Genomic DNA, 21,812 nt, shown 5'->3' on the forward strand with positions numbered 1-21,812 from the left:
TTTACATCAAATTTTTCTTTTCTTGACTCTTTTAAGATATAGCATTTTCTTCCAAATACTTCAAAGAAAACACCTTATGAATTATGGAATTGTTGGAAATGTAAGAGGATTAACTAAGAGGGGTCGGGTGAATCAGTTACCACAAAAAAAAATCCCAATCCCTTAATATGTTAGTACAAAACAAAAAAAAACTCTTTCTTCAACCAAACTTAGTTCAAGGTATGAATTGCAGTGATGATTGCTTCCTTCTAGTATTTGATTGCAACATTTTTCTCTATCATCAGGGTCCTTGCATAATCCATGATGGATCTATGATTTCTTTTTGCAATGCCATTCTATTGAGGTGTACTAGGTGTTGATACATGTCTTTTGATTTCTTTCTCATTGTAGAAGTCATTGAATTCATTAGAGATGAATTCTCCTCCTTGGTTTGATCTTAAACACTTCAATTTCTTTCCTATTTCTTTTTCCACTCTAGCCACATACCACTTGAATTTTTGAAATGCTTCTAATTTGTCCTTCAAGTACATTATTGTCATCATCCTAGAATAATCATCAACAAATAAAATAAAGTGCTTATCTCCACAGTAGCTTTCTATGCTAATAAGTCCATAAAGATTTGTATGAACCAGCTCAAGAACTTCTTTAGAATAATAGTTCTTACTCTTGAAACTTGTATTTCCCATCTTACCAATTTGACAATTCTTGCATATGCCCATGTCAGGTTTCTTGAGGCTTGGAATGCCTCTCACTCTTTTGTTCTTGCTTATGTTGACTAGGTTATCAAAATTCACATGACACAACCTCTTATGCCATAACCAACTTTCTTCTACTTGAGCTAGGAAACATGAACTTTCAGTTAGATCAAGATAGAATAGATTACCTTTTTTTTGATTGCCAGTCCCAACCAAATTTCATTTTCCATCCAGTAGCTTGGCCTTACCATTCATGAATTCTACCTTAAATCCAATGTTGTTCAAATGTACCACACTAAGTAGATTATGTTGCAGTCCTTCAACCCAATAAGTATTATCACATCTAAGTTCATTTGTCAATGTAATGCATCCTTTTCCTTTTACATAACATGGTTCATCATTGTCAAATCTGACACTTCCACCATCATAGTGTACCAAATTCTCAAATTTTGATTATCGACAGTCATATGGTGAGAAAAACCACTATTTATGATCCATGTGGCATTCTTGCTAACATGATAAATGAGGGTCATTATATCATTTTCATCATCTAATTCATCTTTGATAACAATATAAGCCATTTCATCATCATCACTAATGTCAGAGTCTATCCATATAATAAGATTTCTTACCTTTATCCTTGTTTTCTTTGTTGCTTTTGAAATCCTTCTTACCTTTGTACTTGTTGTACTTCTTTTCTTCTTTGCCTTCTTTGTTTGGACACCTTGCAACAATGTGACCAACTTCTTCACAAGAGAAAAAAATTAAAGGTATTTTATATTTGTACTTTCCTTTGCCTTTAGGAAATCTCCTTGTAGTAATGCTTCAACGATTTCAAGATCATCATCAAAATCTTCTCCATCTTCACTCTCAAACTGCTTTCTAGATTTTCCAGTGTTCTTTTTGAGTGATAGCTTAGCTTGAAATGCAGACTCAATATTACTAGTGTTAGGAACATAATTATCATAATTATCTAACTCAAAGGTTGTCAGCCTTCCAACTAGTGCATCCAAGGTTATATCATTTTTGGGATCACATCTCTTCTCTTGAATTTGTTTAACTCTAATTGCATAAATTGGAAAAAGAGTTCTAAGTACTTTCCTTACCACACATCTTCTATTATTTCTCCTAAGGCTCTAATTGCACTTACATTGGCTTTGATTATTTTACTATATTTTGCAATATTTTCATCTTCTATCATCTTCATTTGATCAAATTGACCTCTGAGACTTTTTGCCTTGGCTCTCCTTACATTGTCATCTCCTCCATAGATAGCTTTCAGATTGATCCACATCTCATGAGCAGTATCACAATCTTTGACTTCATCAAATTCAACATAATTGAGAGTAGAGGTAATGCCAATCATCATAATGTTATGATTCTTCTTTTATATAATTTCTTCAACAGTCATAGTTCCAATAGGTGTCACATACTTGGTGTTCAAATACTTTAGGCCTAAGTCTCCAATGGTTGCCAAATGTAGCTTCATAAGTTCTTTCCATGCTTGGAAGTTATCGTTGATCAACTTAGGAATTTCTCTTCTATAAGACATCTTTTGATCTTTAGCTTAGGTCCTTGAAACCTTATTTGCAAGCACCAAATGCTCTAAGACTAATTGTTGGAAATGTAAGAGGAGTAACTGAGAGGAGAGGGGTGAATCAGTTACCACAAAATAAATCCAAGTCCCTTAAGATGTTAGTACAAAAAACAAAATAAATTCTTTATGCCAGATACTTCCCATCACTCTACTAAATACGTTTGCAATCCCTCTATCAATGTTCATTATTACTGAACATCCTCTATCGACTGGGTGCATGTGTATGAGTTCTAAATATTGATTGAAACATCCCAGAGATAATGTCTTACATTCTTATATGTATTCTACTATAATCCTTCTTTGATTGATTCTCCTCATGATTATGAATATGACTTGGTCATCTTATTTTATCATTGATATGGTCCTGTCAGCTATTAATCCTTGAGATATCAGTATCATAGATACGTTGTATATTTGTGTCATTTCTCATTCACACATTTTCTAACCCTTCTTATCACCTGTTTGTATTGACTGAATCCTTCTATGGTTATGGCCCGTTGGCGTCTCTTGAACTTCCATGTTGCCCCTAACTAAGCTTATAGTTTTGTCTCTGCTGGATGGCTTCCTTGGAGAAGTATTTTATCAATAATAATCCCAACTGCTTCATATAGATCATTCTAGAAACTATTTACTAACTCATATAATTCACTGTCATCCTTGCCATTTATTAGATACTAGTGATTTGATTGGTCAGACCCAAATACTATTGTTAGTTTCCACCTTTAAGGTTGGTTGACTTCTAATGATAATAGTAGTCCTCACTATCATCATCGTTAATTCTTTAAATTCAAGAAATAGTTTCTTCCTTTAAACCTTACTGATGCCTTTGGTGGCTCCAAGACCCCAATATTTCTTATTATTTATTCACTAAATTATTTATATTGAATGATGAATGGTTCCTCTCCACTAATGTTCTTCCTAATCTGAAGCATATATATTATATGACAATGGTCCTTATTCGGTGATTATCGGGTTGCCTCTAATCATAGGCCAGTAATAAATGAACTTTGTGCCATGGGAATGAGTTAGAACGTTGGTGTTAATGTCTTTTATCTATGGTGAATAAACATCATGTTGCTAATTGTATTTTCCTAAACTTCGTCCATCATATATGCAAAAATCTATCGTTGAAGAACTCAAAACCTTTGTGGAATATGCACCCCCCTAGATTACTATCAGAAGATTGCACTCCATTTCGTCTCTTTGCAAAGGATGGAGTTTAATATTATTTTTTCTACCACGTCCTTCATTGATACTACCCAAATGTCCCTTCCCTGGAAAATGCATTTGAAATCCCTTATATACTTATCATGTGTGAAGGGGTGTAACCCTATGAATCTGCTTTAATTACATTGTGATTCATTAATAGTTAAACCTATTATCTTTGTTTATTATAGAATTAATTTATATTATCATTTCTTATATAATATCATTAATCATTTATTTATATATTTCTATACTATCATAATAATAATTATATATCAATATTATATAATAATGCTTGATGCACTACTATTAATATTTATATATGCAATATTTATTTAATAATAGTGTACATAATTTATTAATAACATTATTGTTATTATTATGTGTACAATTGATATCCATGAATCTTGATTACCTTACTAATATTATCAATCTTTTATTTATTATATTTTAATACTATTATCACATTATAATTATACTATAATATCATATTGTATGATAATAACATTATTATATTATTATTATTAGTATTTTATTTATTAATAATGATTTGACCTTTAATATTACCTTATTACCTTAGTAACGTATTATTATTATATCAATAATATATTATTATTTATTCTTTAATAATATATTATACAATTAACAATATATCAATATTTCTTTTAATATGTTATAACATTAAGAAATAATATATTTATTTATTCATAATAATTTACTTATATTACCCTAATTAGGGGACATGACAATATATGCATTGTTACTTTGTTAACATTGAACATGCAAATCTTATGATATTAAGCATGATTAACCTTAATTAACTTAGTTGCAAAAACATAAAGCAAATAACATGAACATATGAGACACCAAGATTTAACGTGGAAACCCAATTTGGGAAAACCACCAATTGCAACTAGTTATTGTGTTTCACTCTTCTAAAGTGAGCCCTATTAGGAGCCAACCCTGTTAAAGGTTACAAAACACATTGTTAGGTGTGACCCTGTTAAAGGATTTAGATCACCCTATTAGGAGTGGCCTTGTTAGAGGTCTTCAGACACTTCAATCTAGAAATGCCACCTTGTTAAAGAATTTGACAAATAGTTCTTAAGCTAACTCTGTTAAGAGTTTTTGACTCACTACTACAAGTATTAGAGTAAAAATGACTTGACCTAATTGTTGATGCAACTGACTTGTTGATTTCAGATCTCTGTTATGGCTTGATTACTTGATCCTTCTTGATCAGAATGCTTTGCATCTCAGTCAACAAGGATACTCTACTTATCCTTCTAATTTGCTTCCTCTATTCATCTTCTTCTCTTCTACATGTTCTCTTTTCAATCCTTGACCCTATATTTATATGAATTACATTGTCGATTTGGCTTGAACATACTTAGAAATATTCAATAATCGACCCTTGAGTCGGCTAGAACAAACAAATTAATCCAACAAATTCAATATACTGAAATAGAAAAATCCTTTGTTAGCCGACCTAACTCAATCAACACTAACTCAAAAAAGATTTTTCTTTGTTAAGCTCGATTAACAATACATCCTAAACTACATTTCCTTTGGTAATCGAGTGAGCTCGATTAACACTTGCTCCATGCCAACTTTCCTTGGTTAACTGAGTGAGCTCGGTTAACACTAAACTTATGTGAACTTCTCTTTGGTTCCCGAGTGAACTCAGTAGACACTGACTTCTAAACTTTGTAAACTCTAGAATGCTCAGCGGATACTGGAAACTGTCTTCATTGCCTGAGTGAGCTCTGCAAACACTAATTGGTAAAGACATGAAATTTTGTGTAACATCAAAGAAAATATACAATTGATCAATTATTTTCAACAAGATCATTAGTTATGCTTTTTGTATAATCCATGTTGATATTATGTACTTGTTAGAAATTTGTTCAGCAATCCCCTTGGGGTTTGTGACAAGGGTTTAACCGCCTCTTATGTACTATAAGTTGAGTGATTGTACTAGGTATTGATAGATCGATCTTTTGGTGCAATGACAACCCCACTCTAACAAGTGGTATCAGAACTCGATCACAAGTTCGAATTCTCAGACCCTCGGGTAATGTTGAGGGGGATATTGTTAGAAATTTGTTCAGCACTCCCCTCAGGATTCGTGACAAGGGTTTAACCGCCTCCTGTGTACTATAAGTTGAGTGGTTGTATCAGGCATTGATAGATCAGTCTTTTGGTGCAATGGCAACCACACTCTAACAACACTTTCTTATACTATATTGATGTGTACTAACCCATGTATTAGGAGTCGCTTCAATTTTTGCTATGAATATATTACTAATTTATGTTGTTCATATATGACATATGTATGAAGAGCTCGAAGGATATTGTATTACTCATATGTGAGGCTCATATGATGTCCCAATTCTCCCTCCATTGATTGTTACTAATGACATTACATGTATGTACGTATGTATACATATTCTTAGTTGTCATGGTGCAGTTTTGAAGTGTAGACTCCACCCAGACTCCATCTGGTTTACAAATCTAAATGTGCTTTCACATTCTCCATGGCGATTGAAATGGGAGAAAACATTAAGGCCCAATACTAGTCTAGCCATCATTCAATTTCAAGAATAATCATGTCTTCTTGATTGTCTTAGAAATCAAGATTCGGCTAGAGAATTGGAAAGACATTTTCATGCGGCAACACCATCTTGCTTCATCATAGATGACTCATCAATCTTTCTTGTTTGAATCCCTAGCAAAGTTGCTAAAAATATATTGGTAAACAGATTTGTCACTTGAAAGATATGTGGTTTTTCCCAATGGAATGTGTGTGGAAAATCAAAATCTCCAACACATGGATAGGCCCTTGGTATACAACCTTCTTCTGTGTTAAGAGGGGCAACTCCCTCGTAAGATATAAGTGTTGATTTTTCAACAAAAATGTATTCAAACTTTGAAAGACAGAAAGAAAGCTACTTATGACCAATGCACCAAGTGATGCCAAAGCTTTCATAGATTAACTTAAACTGCTAATAAGAACAATCAAGAGCTACACCTGAAGGCTATCATTGGCACAATGTTTGATTCAATAATAGCTAAACATTTGCATAATACCATGAAAACACCCATTACTAGAAAGAATAAACACTTCAAAAGTTCAAATTTTGTAGAAAGAGAACTCAAAATGTGTTTTGTTTTATTTCCTTATACCAAGAATATAAGAGAAATTTATGATTACAACAACAATATCTGTAAACACTTTCTAAAAATTGTCTTGCTACCAAAACTCCAAAATAAGTTTTCTCTAATTCACCAAAGTCCAAAAAGTCCCTTTACAAAGAAAAATGATCCCTTATATAGACATGAGGTTAAGAACTACCCTTCTATGATTAATATCTACCTCCCAATTACATGTTTCTGGTGAGGTTAATTAACCTCTAGCATTTGGGCAAAGAGGTTAAGAATCATCTCCAAAACACGTGTTTTGGGTCTCAAGCTTAACCTCTTTAGTTTTTGGAGGTTAAGGCTTGGGGTTCAAAATACGTGTTTTGAACCTTGTTTCTTAACCTTTTAAAGTTTTAAAGGTTAATGTTTCCATCAAGAACATGTGTTTTGGTACCTTTCATTAACCTATCATAATTTGAGATTTAGATGTTGGATTTTAAAAATTTGAAGTGCTTAGTAGAGCTAGAGACAAGCTGGAAGCATCAAGGCCATAATATCATTAAAAACTGCGATAAATTATACACTCTTTTAAAGCTTGAAATTTGGCACATTTGAATTAGTTGACTCTAGAAGATGAAGTTCTCCCAATCTGTTAGGTACAAGAACCAGGGCAACGTGTGTGTGTGTGTGTGTGTGTGTGGGTATCCAAAAAATTAAGAAGGGAGAATAAGACAAGTGTCTTGTGGTGAGAATTCTCTTGTCATGTAATGATGTATTGTTATCTTGTGATGTAATGATGCAATGATAATGGTTCAACCAAGATTCAAATCAATGTTTGATCCAAATGATGTTATTGTTCATTAACTTGTCATAATTTGAGACTTAGGTGTTGGATATTGAAAATTTGAAGTGCTTAGCAGAGCTAGAGACAAGTCGGAAGCATCAAGGCCATAAGATCATTAAAACCCACAATAAATTATACACTCTTTTAAAGCTTGAAATTTGGCACATTTGAATTTGTTTTGACTCTAGAAGATGAAGTTCTCCTAATTTGTCAAGTACAAGAACAAGGGCAACATGTGTGTGTGTGTGTGTGTCCAAAAAATTGAGAAGGGAGAATAAGACAAGTATCTTGTGGTGAGAATTCTCTTGTCGTGTAATGATGTATTCTTGTGATTTAATGATGCAATGATAATGGTTCAACCAAGAGTCAAATCAATGTTTGATCCAAATGATGTTATTGTTGATTTGGCCCCACCTTTGGTGGACTAAGTGCATGCTATAATACTATGATAATAGTAAACATACGAAATTAAAATTAAAATTTTAAAATATAATTATAATCTTCAAATTCTATTATAATTCCATTTGCATAAATTGTAGCAAAACAAGAGGAAGAAGCAATATAGACCAAAGGCCTTATAGATCATTTCTCTCGATATACGAAAATATTATTTTATCTCCTTTGAGTTTTCCTTTTTTCTTCCCACTTTCACGAGGGACTTGAGGTGCAATTGAAGGGTATTCTATACACTTTGCAAATGGGCTTTGAGCCACCTTCCCTTGTATGCATTATGATTCCTTTAGCTGAGAAATTTGGGGATTCATTTAGGGATGGATGAGAGGTGAAAATCGTAAGATGGTGTAGAGCAAAGAAAGCGTAGCTAAAATGCCTTGCAACTAGTGGAGTAAGGAAATTTGGAGACAAATATATTCCCTTTCAAGCATGTGACAAATACCCGTATGGAAATCAATCTTGATAGCATCATCAATCTTTTGAAAAATTGGCTTCTCCTCAAGATGCCCAATAGGGGAAAATAATCTTGTTCATGCCTAGCATTGAAAAGATGGTACACTTGCACTAAGTCTTCTAGCCTACCATCACTACATTCCTCTTTCACATACTACTTTAGCCACACTAAGAAAAAGACCATAATCTTGAAGATGGCAAACATTTGACCATAAGATGCTCAAAACTTGATAAGGTAAGTTGCGGAGCTCTAGCAGAATGGGATTCTTCTCTAGTAATAACTCTTTTTGTGCTTTGTTCGCTCCAAGATTCCTGCAAAAAAATTTGATTCTGATGGTTAACTAAATGAACCTAAGATTGACTTTTATGTAAGATCCCTCCATGACTTTTCCTTTACTTGCTATATGTCTAGGGCTTATATTGGATATTCCTATGTGTGTGATGGTTTATTTATGATGATTTTTTGAACATTACTACTCATGATGTCATATGATGATGTATGTTTTTTTATGGATACTTTGTTTATGTGAGATCATCAGTTATGATTTTCGTATCATCCATGATGATATTATGTACTTTCTTATGCTATATTGATGTGTACTAACCCATGTATTAAGAGTCACTTCAATTTTTGCTATGATACTAATTCATGTTCATCATATATGACATATATGTATGAAGAGCCCAAAGGATATTGTATTACTCATATGTGAGGCTCATATGATGTCTCAATTCTCCCTCTATTGATTGTTACTAATGACATTACATGTATGTACGTATGTATACATATTCTTAGTTGTCATGGTGCAAGTACCAAGCGTAGACTCCATTTGATTTACAAATCTAAGTGCTTTTAAGTGCTTTCACATTCTCCATGACAATTGAAATGGGAGACAACATTAAGGCCCAGTACTAGTCTGGCCATCATTCAATTTCAAGGATAACCATGCCTTGAGACACCTCAAATTGTCATCACATAACTCTAAATTCCCCTTGATCATTTTCTTGTGGTTTGCTTGAGCTTGTGTTTAATCTTGACATTTTTATTTTGGTATAGTGTTTAATTATTGAATTTAATTAATTATTAAAATATACTAAAAGTATTCTTATTATATTTTAATAATATAATTAATGGTAAAACACATGTATCAAGGAGATTATTACATAGTGTCAAAGATTCATGGCATTCTTAGTGAGTGTCAAGGACATTCTTAGAGAGTGTTAGGGATTGCTCTTAGTGAGGGCCAAGAGATAAGGACATTGTTGGTGTTGAAACACGATAAGGATAATCTTGGAGCATAGCAACACTCAATGAACAAGAATAAACAACAAAATGAGTTAAGTTTTCTCTTTTTAAACTATTCTTAAGATTAATTTTTAATTGATAAGTTTGTATTGATGAATGTAGTACCATTCTAACCTTAAGTTGAAATTGCTACTTCAAGTTCGTTCGATTGGATATTGAATATTAGAAAACCCTTCAATGAAAATCTGCATTGCTTGAAGACAAGCAATTTGAGGAAGGGCATACTATCATGTCCTTGTATTTATAAGATAAAATAATATTATAGAACAAATAATAATCAATTATAAAAATTTAAATAGAGTAATTATTGACAATATTATATTAATAAATTATTTATTAATATAATAATAAAGAATTAAAGAAATTAGAATATAATGAAAACAAATAAATAAATTTACACAAGGGAATCGAGGGAAAAGAATCATACAGCATGAATAATGCAACCTAACAAACACTTGATACCCTCCTTGCAAGCGTAGACGTATGAAGCCTATCATGCACAGTTGGCAATCCAACTTGAACGACTTGGTTAAAATAACTGTGAAGAATTAATAACAAGGGACAGTGATTGGTATTGGCTCGACAATCATTACTTCGGGTAGGCTCCACGAGATCTTAAAACTGAATGTACAATGACTATGAGCAATGATATGATAAAATTTCCATATTTTGGTCATACGATTCAATTGACGGGCATCTTTGGACGGCACAAGAAAGCACTCGGGATTTTGAGAGATTATTGTGAGTGCTGACGGACCTTTTTTATTGATTAATAGATGCGGCTAAGGCAAAAAGTTAAGAAATTGGGGAATGGCCTGAGCGACAATCAACTAGATGGTCGATAAGAGTGACCAAGCAACATGGTCAATTAAAATATACAAGTCAAAACAAGTACTAAAAAACAGGTGGGGATGCAAGTCAATATCAGCAAAACCAAGGTTATGATTTTTTCTAATAATAAAAAACAGCATCAACATGAATTTTATTACAATGGAAGTGTTCTCGAAAAAGTTGCGGAATATAAATACCTTGGCATCGATTTCAACAAAAAACTAAGCTGGTCTAGCTGCAAGTATAAAAGGACATTAGGTGGATGGAAGGCTTTCTACGCTCTTCAGAATAGGTGCCGTGAAGCGGAGTTGTGGGATTGGAAAACTATTCAAACCTTGTTTGGTCTTCTTGTGCTGCCAGTTGTTCTTTATGGGTGTGAATTATGGGCCAGCAGCACTACTATAGCACAATGGAAACAAATCGAAGGAATCCAAAAGCGCTTGATTACAAGCAAGTTTAAAATTAAAAGCATTGTTCCATATGACATCATGCTAAATGAAATGGGGGCTGCGCCTATTGAGGCACTTGCTATGGTTCGCCCTTTAAGCTATCTAAAAAGAATCGAAAAAATGGAAGAGGATAGATGGCCGAAAGTTGTCTTTAGTGACACACTATGTAAGCGAAAAAGGACATGGATGCAACAAAACATCAAGTGGATGAGTAAATGGAATATTCATTTCAATATGTGCCCCACAAGTAATAAAGAAATAAAGGTCTTTGTTATGGAGAAATTCTACAAGAGAAATTGGGGAAGCGAGATTGGGAGGAAGAAACTATATTATATAAATGAGTTCAACCCCACTTGTGATCAACTCGAAAAAGTGTACATAGGAGCCAACATTTCTTGGAGAGCTAAAATTCTTATTGCTCAACTGAGAACCAACTCTCACCAACTTCGTTGTGAGACCGGGCGTTGGAAGAGGCCAAAGGAGGCTTGGGAAGAGAGAATTTGCAGATTTTGCAATTCTGGGAAAGTGGAAACTGAACAGCACTTTATTCTAGAATGTGAGGCCTACAAGGATAGCAGGGATAAATTTGCGGATGCTATATGTGACAGTTCTTGGCATAACCTGTTCAACGAAGAGTACATTGAGCAATTGGGGGGGGCTCATCATTAGTCTACACAAGAGGCGAACAGCGCTACTTAAGTCTGCTTGAGTTGTCTTGCTGTCCCATAGGCTATTTTTGGCCTCGTGGACGTTAAAATTTTATCTATCTATCTAAATACTTACGGAAAGGATGAAGGACAATATAGACGAACAATCATCCTCTAACATGAACAAGGACAGGTAAGCAGGGTTCACACTAATAAATGTCAGACAAGAGAGCCATAAATTTGGAAAGGCCCGAGTCATGTCTTTTGAGACTACGAAACCCTTCATGTGTTTGAAGATATATAGGTATGGAGGTTCGGTTTGATCAATTTGGGGGGCAGAACATTCTATTGCTGATACAACACAATATCAAATTAAATGGCAGAGTATATAATGTGGACAAGAGACCAAAACGGGGAAAGAATTAGATACTATTCATAAACAGCGTTCTGGAGAAGATAGCAAATGAAAATTAGATCGCAAACTACACAGTAACCAGAATTATAAACAATTACAGTAACATAGATTCAGTGAGAACAAAGAACTCTAGTCCAATTACGTCTTCAGTAGAGATATATATATATATATATTCAGAAGAGTAAATGAAGAGTCTTAAGGATAGAGAATCGGGTAGGAGGAGAGATTGCCAGAATATAATAAAGAGAAAGGATATTAACTTCAGCATTTAAAAGTCCATAAGATATCAGACCATTACTGCATCAAACATTAACTACGCTTATATAAGTTGCCACGCTAGATTCTGAATTATTCGCTCAGAATTTATTTAAAATTGGTTAAGTTGAAGACTTAACTTATTTGAGATCTAATATATGAATATAATTATAGGCAGTTATAAAGGGAACTCATCCTTTATATCCTTTCTGTCATACCTGATGCAGAAGAAGCTATAAGTATATCGAGTGCAAAATTATCTATAAACCCAACTCGTTAAGATTGCATACATTTGAGGAGCATAAATATTAATCATTGGCATATCATTGGAATTATATTATCAATTCAGAAGTTGATAGTGAAAATCAAGATTCTAATTCATAATAGGAAGAAGGTATTTTTATAGGTGTCCCTTAATTCTATAGTACATCCAGACCAGGGACATTTCACATGCATTTTATCAAAATCGGGAGGCTATCTTGTTTCCTTCTAGGCTTTCTTGCCATGCCAATGATACCCAGATTGTGTCAAGTTACATATAAAAGCAAACTTTTCTATAAAAGCAATTGAAAGAGTAAAATGAACTTGTTCATCTTATCAGAAAATAATAATATAGTCCTTGAAGAAATCATATATGTTACAATGTGCTCAAAATGGAGCTGTATTGAGCTCATGCTAAATTATTTGATATTCTTTCCTGCAAAAATTCTGTACCCAGATGGTATGCAAACAACATAAATAGAATAACAGACAAAATTGGAGGCAGCTCAATCCAATTAGTGCTTTACATTAATTATTCCCACTCTACAGTGGATGGAGGTTTTGAAGTTATGTCATATACAACTCGATTAACTCCCCGAACGCTATTGCAAATCCTTGCAGAAACTTCAGCAAGGAACTTTGGGTCAAACTGGTACCTGTAACTCAAATAATTATATGCAAGTTAGCCCAAGTAAATTAACCATTGTAACAAATAGTTAGAAAACAAGGTATACAAGCACTGAAAACAGGATCAGATTCGAGATAAAAGCACCCTTGATCCTAGTTATTCTACCATGTTTGTCTATATATAGTCATATTTGCTAGTTCTGAACCCTAGTCAGATTAAATATTTCCTTGCAACTGTAAGAACTCATTTGGTATTACAATAACAATTTTAAAAGATCATATAAGCCCAAAGAGAAATGGCAGAGAAACTGGAAGGAGAAACACACCAATCTGCAGTCATTCCATCTTCACTAGTTATGGCTCTCAATGCAACTACGTGAGAATGGGTTCTTTGATCACCTTGCACACCAACACTCCTCACAGGCAAGAAAACAGCAAATGCTTGCCAAATTGAATCATATAGTCCTGCATCTTTGATTGAATCAATGAATATCTCATCAACCTGTCCAATGGAGTACCATACAATCAGAACTTTAGGCAGGTATCATGAAACAGTGATTGGTGCATTTACATTAGTCATATATGCATACCAGGCGTAATGTTTCCAGAGCATTCCCTTCAGTGACATCCCCTAAAATGCGCACAGCTAGACCAGGACCAGGGAATGGATGGCGCTTAAGAAAAGCCTGAGGTACATTCAGAAGTTCTCCTAGCTTGCGCACCTGTCAAAATTTCATTATAGTCATCAATCCAAGGTTATAGTAAAAAAATAAGCTAATACTGAAAGCACATTAGAAAAACAGTCACTCATTATTGAAATGAAGAATATAAAACGAAGAAACATGATAGAAAAATATTGAAGAAAAGATACCTCATCTTTGAAAAGCCACCTAAGTGGCTCAATAAGTTTCAATTTCATATCCTCTGGAAGCCCTCCAACATTGTGATGGCTCTTGATTGTGTGGGAATGATTTCTCCCACTCCCTGGTGGTGGACATGACTCAATTACATCTGGATAAAGAGTGCCCTGTACCAAAAATTTAGGCTTTTGCCCCAATTTGTTTTCCAGATTTGAAGAGAATTCATCAAAGATATGGATAAATTCCCCTCCAATGATTTTTCGCTTTCTTTCAGGATCAGTTACACCTTTCAGCTTACTAAGAAATAGACTTGCTGCATCAACACAAGTCACTGGCAAATGAAGCTCACTTTCAAATGTGGCCAGAACGCGTTCTTTCTCCTTATACCTGACAGAAAGCCAAGACTCAATGTCATTCTGAACTATAACAACTTGTCACATTCAAATAATTCATATGAAGAAAATGAGAAACTCAATTCTTCTAATCTAACTTCTCTTTAAAAATTGATACATCATTCATGCTCTTTAGCTCACCTCAGAAGCCCATTGTCAACAAAAACACAGTGAAGCCTGTCTCCAATTGCTTTATGCACAAGAGTTGCAGCAACTGTAGAATCAACACCACCTGATAATGCACAAATAACATGGTCTTTTGGTCCAACCATAGTTTTAATTGTTTGGATTTGCTCTTCTAATACATCTTGTAGTTTCCAATCAGTCTGAATGCCACAAACACTGAAAAGAAAATAGTGTAGTGTCTTCATCCCATTTACCGAATGGGTCACCTGTACAACATGTTTTCCAATTTATAAATATATGTACAAAGAAATGCAAGGAATATAAAAAATTAAATCATTTGATAGTATGATACTTCATCATTGATAAAATATTAAACATCAGATACAAATGAAAGCATTTAACATATAATTTTGGTTATCAGAGGGTATCAGTGAGTTGAAAGGTCAAACTTTCTGCCTAAGTTTTAGATATGGATCACCTTCACATGTTAAAACTCAACTAGTTCCAGATATATCTCAACAACCAATAGAGGCGGACATTCAACAGAAATCGTATATAACTTTTTAAATAACGAACCCTTGAATTTTCATAATTTCAAAGTATACCCAATTCTGTACATCCCTGATTAAACCTTTCGCTGTAGGGAATGCATGTTTTGTTCAACTGGAAGCATTTATACATGACATCCAATCAATTGATCACTCTTGCCAGATGTAAGATTGGTTGCACTGCGAGAGCTTGCAAATTGCTGCTTCTCCAGGATAACAGAAATATGTTCAAGATGAAGATGTTTCTTGGATAGGGATATTGTGAATATATAGACTAATTAGCTTGAATAAGTAAGAGTAAATGTGGCTTAGGAAAGATGAGGTGACTGTCTAGTACTGAAGGCTGCAGGCTAAATTTTCATTCTTTTGCTTGGATATGCCATTATCTCATTAAAAATTGTGCAAGCAAGTTGTATTTTCTGCTTTTTAATGTCAATATTAGTGTTTTTGTACATGGAGGCTTTCAGATGTCCAAGGGCTGTGGATGCTCTGGTCCTTCCACAGTCCTGGGATGCACTTCATGGACGCATCCAGAGAGCACTCACTTCTGCATCTAAGCCTCCAGAGAGAGCATCAGTAACTTAGTATATCGGGTTTGTGCATGGAAAGGTTGAATTACCTTGTGCAACAGCATCTTCCAATACAAAGAAGCAGATTTCTAAAAGAGAACTGCAGTTTTTCCTTTTCAGCAGCAGATTCTTTATGGAAAAAGCGATGGAAACATGAGAAAGTGGAAAATCTAAGAGCTAGGGTTCATGCTCACTGCTCTAGAGGAGTTAGTTTCAGTGTTTTATCAAGAGACTTTTCCCCTATCTTTAAGGCATGTATTCACCATTATTTTTCTAAAAGATCTTTCTCTTTGTTTCTGAATATTTTCCCTGATTCACAAGGTTTGCATGGCTAAAACTATTTAACTATTCTAAACTAAAAGCATGATGGTTATGGAAGAGGGTTTTACTCACTGTTCAACAGGATTTTGATGGTTCATGATCAAACATACACTAATTATTTGTTAAGGTCAGTACATTGTCTAATCAAAGGCCACATTGATGATAAGTAATTTGCTGCAAGATGGAACAGCAGCAGGGCATAAAAATCTACAACCCCGCCCATGCAGGAGGTTTCATTTTCAATGAGTCTAGAAGAGTTGATTCCATCATTTAATTGCATTGGACAACAATATTTGTTTTAACACAGTGCATGGACAGTGAGATCTAAACAAGAACAATAAATTCTTTTCAGATCAACGGATCTATGAGTTAAAACAGCAGCTCTTAGTTAAAACAACAGCATCTCATGGGTATGAATAGCTGTTTGTGTGAGGGAAAAGCCATTTCCATGCATAAAAAGAGCAGCTGTTTCATATGAAAAACAGCATGAATGCATTCAAAGATCTTGACTCTGTCATAATGAACAGAAGAGAATGGCAATAGTGCCATGTTGAGAGCAGTCACGAGGGACAGAATTTTGTTCATTGACAGTAATAGTCAAAGAATTTCATTATCAAGCATATGGAAGTGATCATAGAATGCAATAAAAAGCAGTGTCAAAGAACCTTACCATAGCGCTAATGAAATATTTGGACATTAGATAGCATGCATGATCAAGAGGCAAGATACTGAGATTGGGGTCAGTGATAAAATATTAAAGAGAAGAGGTTCAATGCAAATACAACAGGTGTCAATGCCAGGGACATACTAATAGAAAAAAGAAAGACACGTTCATCTAGCAATGTGATGAATGCAGTCATAAAGCATATAAAATGAAAAGACCGCCCAGTTAACAATGAGAAGGAAAATGGATTTACAAGTTCAATGAAGGCTCTATGTTGTTTCAAGAGAAATGAGACAGATGCTTTTGTAAAGAAGAGGTGAGCATGCTAGTGTTGTGACTGCTACAGCCAAATGAAAAATGAAAACATGATCTAGTCCAAGCCAAAGGGCATTCATGAAGAACACATGGAAAGGGCAATTCACAGAGGTGCATGAGCAACAGTAGTGCAGTTATGACAGTTATCAAAGACATTCGAGGTTGTCATCAAGAACAAGGAGCAGTCACTACTGTCATGACTACGGTACAGACAGTAGAGTTGTTTACAAAGACAGTGCTATTGTTGTGAGTATGAAGCAAATGCATTGATATTGCATGGTGAACATACTGAAGATCAAAAGATAGGGCCAAGAACTCTCTCTGCTTAAAGACACTGTTACGGCAAGAAGAACATTGCAGATCAATGGTGATGACAGATCAAGGTATTAAGAAGCGGTGACTGCTGAAAACAGTGCAGTGACAGTGAATGATAGCCATGGAGAGCAGAGAATCAGTAAAGCCATGTCACAGATATAATAGGTAAAGGCACTGCTATGAAGAAAAAGCCATCATAGGGGTGAGATCAGTGAGTAAAACAGGCATGCAATATCATCATATAGGTCAATGACAGAGATTCCTAGATAACGAAAACAAACATCATGGTAACAAAAGAGTGATAACAGGTACACTATTAAAGCACTCTAAAAATAGTAAGGAACATGAATTTCAAAAGGTTGGGACAGTCATTGCACTGTAAATTACAGTCCTTGATGACTTAGAAGTAGTCATTGTGAAGAAGGTTCAAAAAATTGATCAATATAGTGGTCAGGTGAGTGAAATAATTGCAGTCACATTGATCAAAGTACTGTCAGACTCACAACTGTAGTATGCACGGGAAAAAGGGCATGTCACTATCATATAGTGAGCAAAAGAAGACATCACTGTCGCATAGAGCAAACAGAGGTCACTGTTATGAAATCAAAGCACAGAAAAGAATATTAGTGAGTTGATAACAATGTGATCAGAGGCAACTATTTGAGTATTTAGTTCTTGCAGCAGTTAGGGTCCCAAAAAATGGAAATTTGAAGGCAAATGGAGCAATTTATTTCGATTTAAAAGAAGTTTTTGAGACCATATTTGATAACTTTCCTCCATTTTTGCCTCTTGTTTTTGGAAATTTTCAGAGATGCATGACCCTGAAGACTTCTTTGGCAACTTTGTTTTTCCTTCTTCTGGATTTGAAGGAGCTTCATCCAGTTCTGGGTCAATCTCACCTTTGGTTCCATTTCAGATCAATTGAAGACCTTTCTAGAAGGCAAAAAATTGTAATTATTTTCCTCGGTTCCCTCTTTTCAGTCTTTTGCATGTGCAAAAAGAAAAAATGTATTGAAACTCATTTTCAAGAAACATACATTTCAGGAGTTTTTCTTCTGTTACAAGTCTGAAAGTATGCTATTTTGAAAATGAGTTTCAATACATTTTTGCATTTTGCACATGCAAAGGACAGAAAAGAGGGAGGTGAGGAAAAGAATACAACTTTTGCCTTATAGAAAGGCCTTCAATTGATGTATAATGGAACTTAACGTGAGACTGATCCAGGACTGGATGAAGCTCCTTGAAAAGAAAAGAAAGTTGCCAAAGAAATCTTCAGAGTTGTGCATTTCTGAAAAAGTTCCAAAAACAAGATGGAAAAATGAAGGAAACTTGTCAAATATGAGCTCAAAGGACATCCAGTGGTTAAAACTGACCAGATCAGATAGTATTGTCAAAGAAAGATGATCTTAAGAATGCTGAGGAAAATACTTGTGACATAACCTTACATTCTGAGTTGCTAGAAAGTTTGCATCAAAAAGGCTACAGCTTATGGAATATAGCATTGAAAGTCATCTGGAACATATAAGTGCGAATCGGCATGCCCGGAGAACTGCTTGTACTGTTCAGTTCAAAAGTCTTCCATACATTTTTTATTGTTGGTTGGTGTGTAAATCAGTTATTTCAGCTTTTGGAAGCAATACCCATACACATCTAGTGGCTCTACAAAGAATATATATTCTGCGTTCAAAGAGACAAGTGCTTGTATGTTTCAAAACAATCTTCTCTTTTAATTTTCAGCTCTTTGAATGAATAAAGATGTAAAGTTTTCATGGACAGTGCGTATATCTATTACAATAATAGATAGCTTCTATTATTATCTATTATTATTTAATGGTTGTCCATTTGTAATCTGTTGTAAATATTAGACTGTTTCTAATATTTAGTTAGCTTGTAGTTATCTGTTAGTTTTCTATTAGCTAGAATAAATGTTTCTATTCTTTACTACCGTATCCCAAGGAAACACCGTTCATTCTTTTTGTATATATTGATCTATTATTCATTGTTAATAATAAGCAAGCATTTTAACAATTACTTTGTAATATGGTATCAGAGACATAAAAATTCAAAAACATTATAATTTCTCTTTAGAAATTATTTGTTTAAATTTTTCAAGATTACTTTTCCTGGAAAATTCGAGGCAAAATAGCAATGTATTTTGTGGAACCCATCTAAGATTTCAGACGATTTTACAGATTCTTGGTGGATTTTTCGAAAGCTCAATTGGATTGTTGTTTTTTTTTTAGTACCTCAATTTTTGGGCCAACAGATCTTGAATCCGACAACGTATTTTTTGTTTGTTTTTCGAGCTCTCTTTTGGGTATGTGCCTTCATTATTTCTGGGTCTTCCTTTTTTGCCTCAAGTACGTGCCTTCACAATTTTTCACACTTTTTCACTAGAAAACGTGTATGGCATCTTTGACTGATATTCTACTCAAGGGCAATTCAAAATTCAATGGTCAAAATTATGGCACATCAAAGCAGCGGATTCTAACAATCTTCGAATATCAAAATATTGATCAAACTGTTTTGGGTGTTACAAAGCATCCAACTACAGCTGGTATTGCTCTGAGTACATGGCATCTAAAAAATCGGGAGGTACTGATGCTTCTCAAATTATCCGTAACTGATAATCAGCTCCCTCAAATTCCATCTAGCAAAACAGCTATTGAAATATGGGAGCATCTTAAGAAACTTTATGAGACTTCAAACAAGATTTCAGACAAAGGCAAAGCCTTCTTTCTCAAGAATACTCTATTTTCTATTATCATGGATGAGCGTTAACTGCTCCAAGAATACCTGAATAGGATTCAGGTTATCCGTGATCAGTTGTTTACCATTGGACGCAAGATGGAGGAAGAGGACATTCTGGTCATAACCCTCAAGAGTTTGCCCAAGTCCTATGAGCATTTTATCGAGACTCTCAACATCACTTCTATGAGTGATGATGTGAAGTTCATAGATCTTTGCACACTTATGCTTCAGCAAGATCCATGAAAACAACACTTTGATAGCAGTTCTAGCTCCACCTCCATGAGAGCAAGTCTTTGCCGCTAAATCCTTTTAGAAGGATAAAGGCAAGTCTCAGCAGAAGTCCTCTACTCCAGCTTTAGAAGGCTCCAAGAAAAAGAACATTCAATGCAATTATTGCCACAATTATGATCACATGAAGGTTGAATGTCGAAAACGCTTAGCTGCCCAATCTAAGCAATAGCTGCCCAATCTAAGCAATCAAGTTCACAGCCCAAAGTGAACAGTGCAGCGCACACTGTAATGGAGCTCAAAATTCTTTTTCCTTCATTTGACAAATCATGTTAGATGATCCTAAATTCATAAAAGCATCTCAAATCTTTTTACTAGATCCCAGCCAATTATTTCTCCCGCCTTTGTCAATTTTCTTAGGAACAGCAAGGTTGTAATCACAAACACATTAGATACATAGCAGCGTTAGTAAGGAGTGATGCCTAATTTTGATGACTTGAGTAATGAGCGAAATACATTGCAGTGATAAAAACATTACTAATGTCCTAAGAGTGATGGTGATTTGAACATTGTAATGATAGTAAGGATAATGGCCAACAACATAGAAATTGATATTAACATAACTACCGAAATTATATTAATATGGATTGGTATGGGAGGGGTGCGATGAGAGCCACCGAGTTTTTGGCATGCGTCTAGAGCTAGGGCACCCGTGCCCTAGCTCGTTTTTTTGTTTTCTGAGCGCTGCAGCGAGGAATTTGGTGTTTGAAGGGCTATGGATTGGGTGCACCGTCTTGCTGGATTGGGCCGAGTTCTGGAGGAGCCGTCTTTTGCTGCACATGGGAGTCGTTTTGTGCCTCCTGCTGTCCTGCATCATGGGTGCGCAGTGGGCGCTGCTGTTGGGCACTTGTTTACCCACAGCCTTGGTTTGTGTTGTTCTGTGGAGGATGGGGGTGTATAGTTGTAGGTTTAAAGTTGAAGGGATTGGATTAAGGGAGGGGGGGATCTCCCTTTTTGAATCGGTGGTGTTTGTTAATGGCTGAAGCTAAGGGGGAGATTGCAATGAAGAGCTCGAGCATGGATTTTCGAGCGGCTTTAGGCCCTAAAGTGTTAAATCAAGGGATGAAGACTTTTGACAATAACTTGTTCGCTCAAAATTTTGAGACTGTTGATGTGGGGCCATCTAATGGCACAAGGATTACGAAGACCAATGGTTGTCTTGAGAGGTGCAAGGAGAGGCCAAAACTAGTTGTGCCAGTTGAAATGATCGTGAATGATGTTGAATATTATTCGAATCACTCCCTATACTGTAAGTTCTTAGGAATGAGGGTTTCCTTGCAATTCTTGGAGGTTTGGACTCGGAGGACTTGGGAGCCAGAAGGGGAAATGGAGATAATGTTGCTGGCAAACAACTATTTCATGGTTACTTTCAATTGTATTGCTGATCGCAATAGGGTGTTTGAAGGAGGTCCGTATTTCCACAATAAAGTTGGGTTGTTTATCAAACCATGGCATGCTGGATTCAACCACGCAGAGGAGCTAC

General features: G+C 35.0%; 1 protein-coding gene across 1 annotated transcript in view; it reads right to left on the reverse strand.

Moving 5' to 3' along the window:
- Window positions 1-12,858: 12,858 nt before the first annotated feature.
- LOC149562515 (uncharacterized) overlaps window positions 12,859-21,812 on the reverse strand; it is a 37,305-nt gene continuing 28,351 nt past the window's right edge. The window contains exons 2-6 of the mRNA XM_089825996.1: window positions 14,574-14,824; window positions 14,052-14,427; window positions 13,771-13,902; window positions 13,507-13,682; window positions 12,859-13,209 (exon numbers count right to left, since the gene is read on the reverse strand). Of these exons, the coding sequence (XP_089682122.1) occupies window positions 13,086-13,209; window positions 13,507-13,682; window positions 13,771-13,902; window positions 14,052-14,427; window positions 14,574-14,824 (1,059 nt within the window). The 3' untranslated portion in view covers window positions 12,859-13,085. The remainder of the gene's footprint in view (window positions 13,210-13,506; window positions 13,683-13,770; window positions 13,903-14,051; window positions 14,428-14,573; window positions 14,825-21,812) is intronic.

Source organism: Cupressus sempervirens, chromosome 4, assembly GCF_028749045.1.
Source record: "Cupressus sempervirens isolate cs-2001-9-10 chromosome 4, ASM2874904v1, whole genome shotgun sequence".
Taxonomy (NCBI): Eukaryota; Viridiplantae; Streptophyta; class Pinopsida; order Cupressales; family Cupressaceae; genus Cupressus; species Cupressus sempervirens.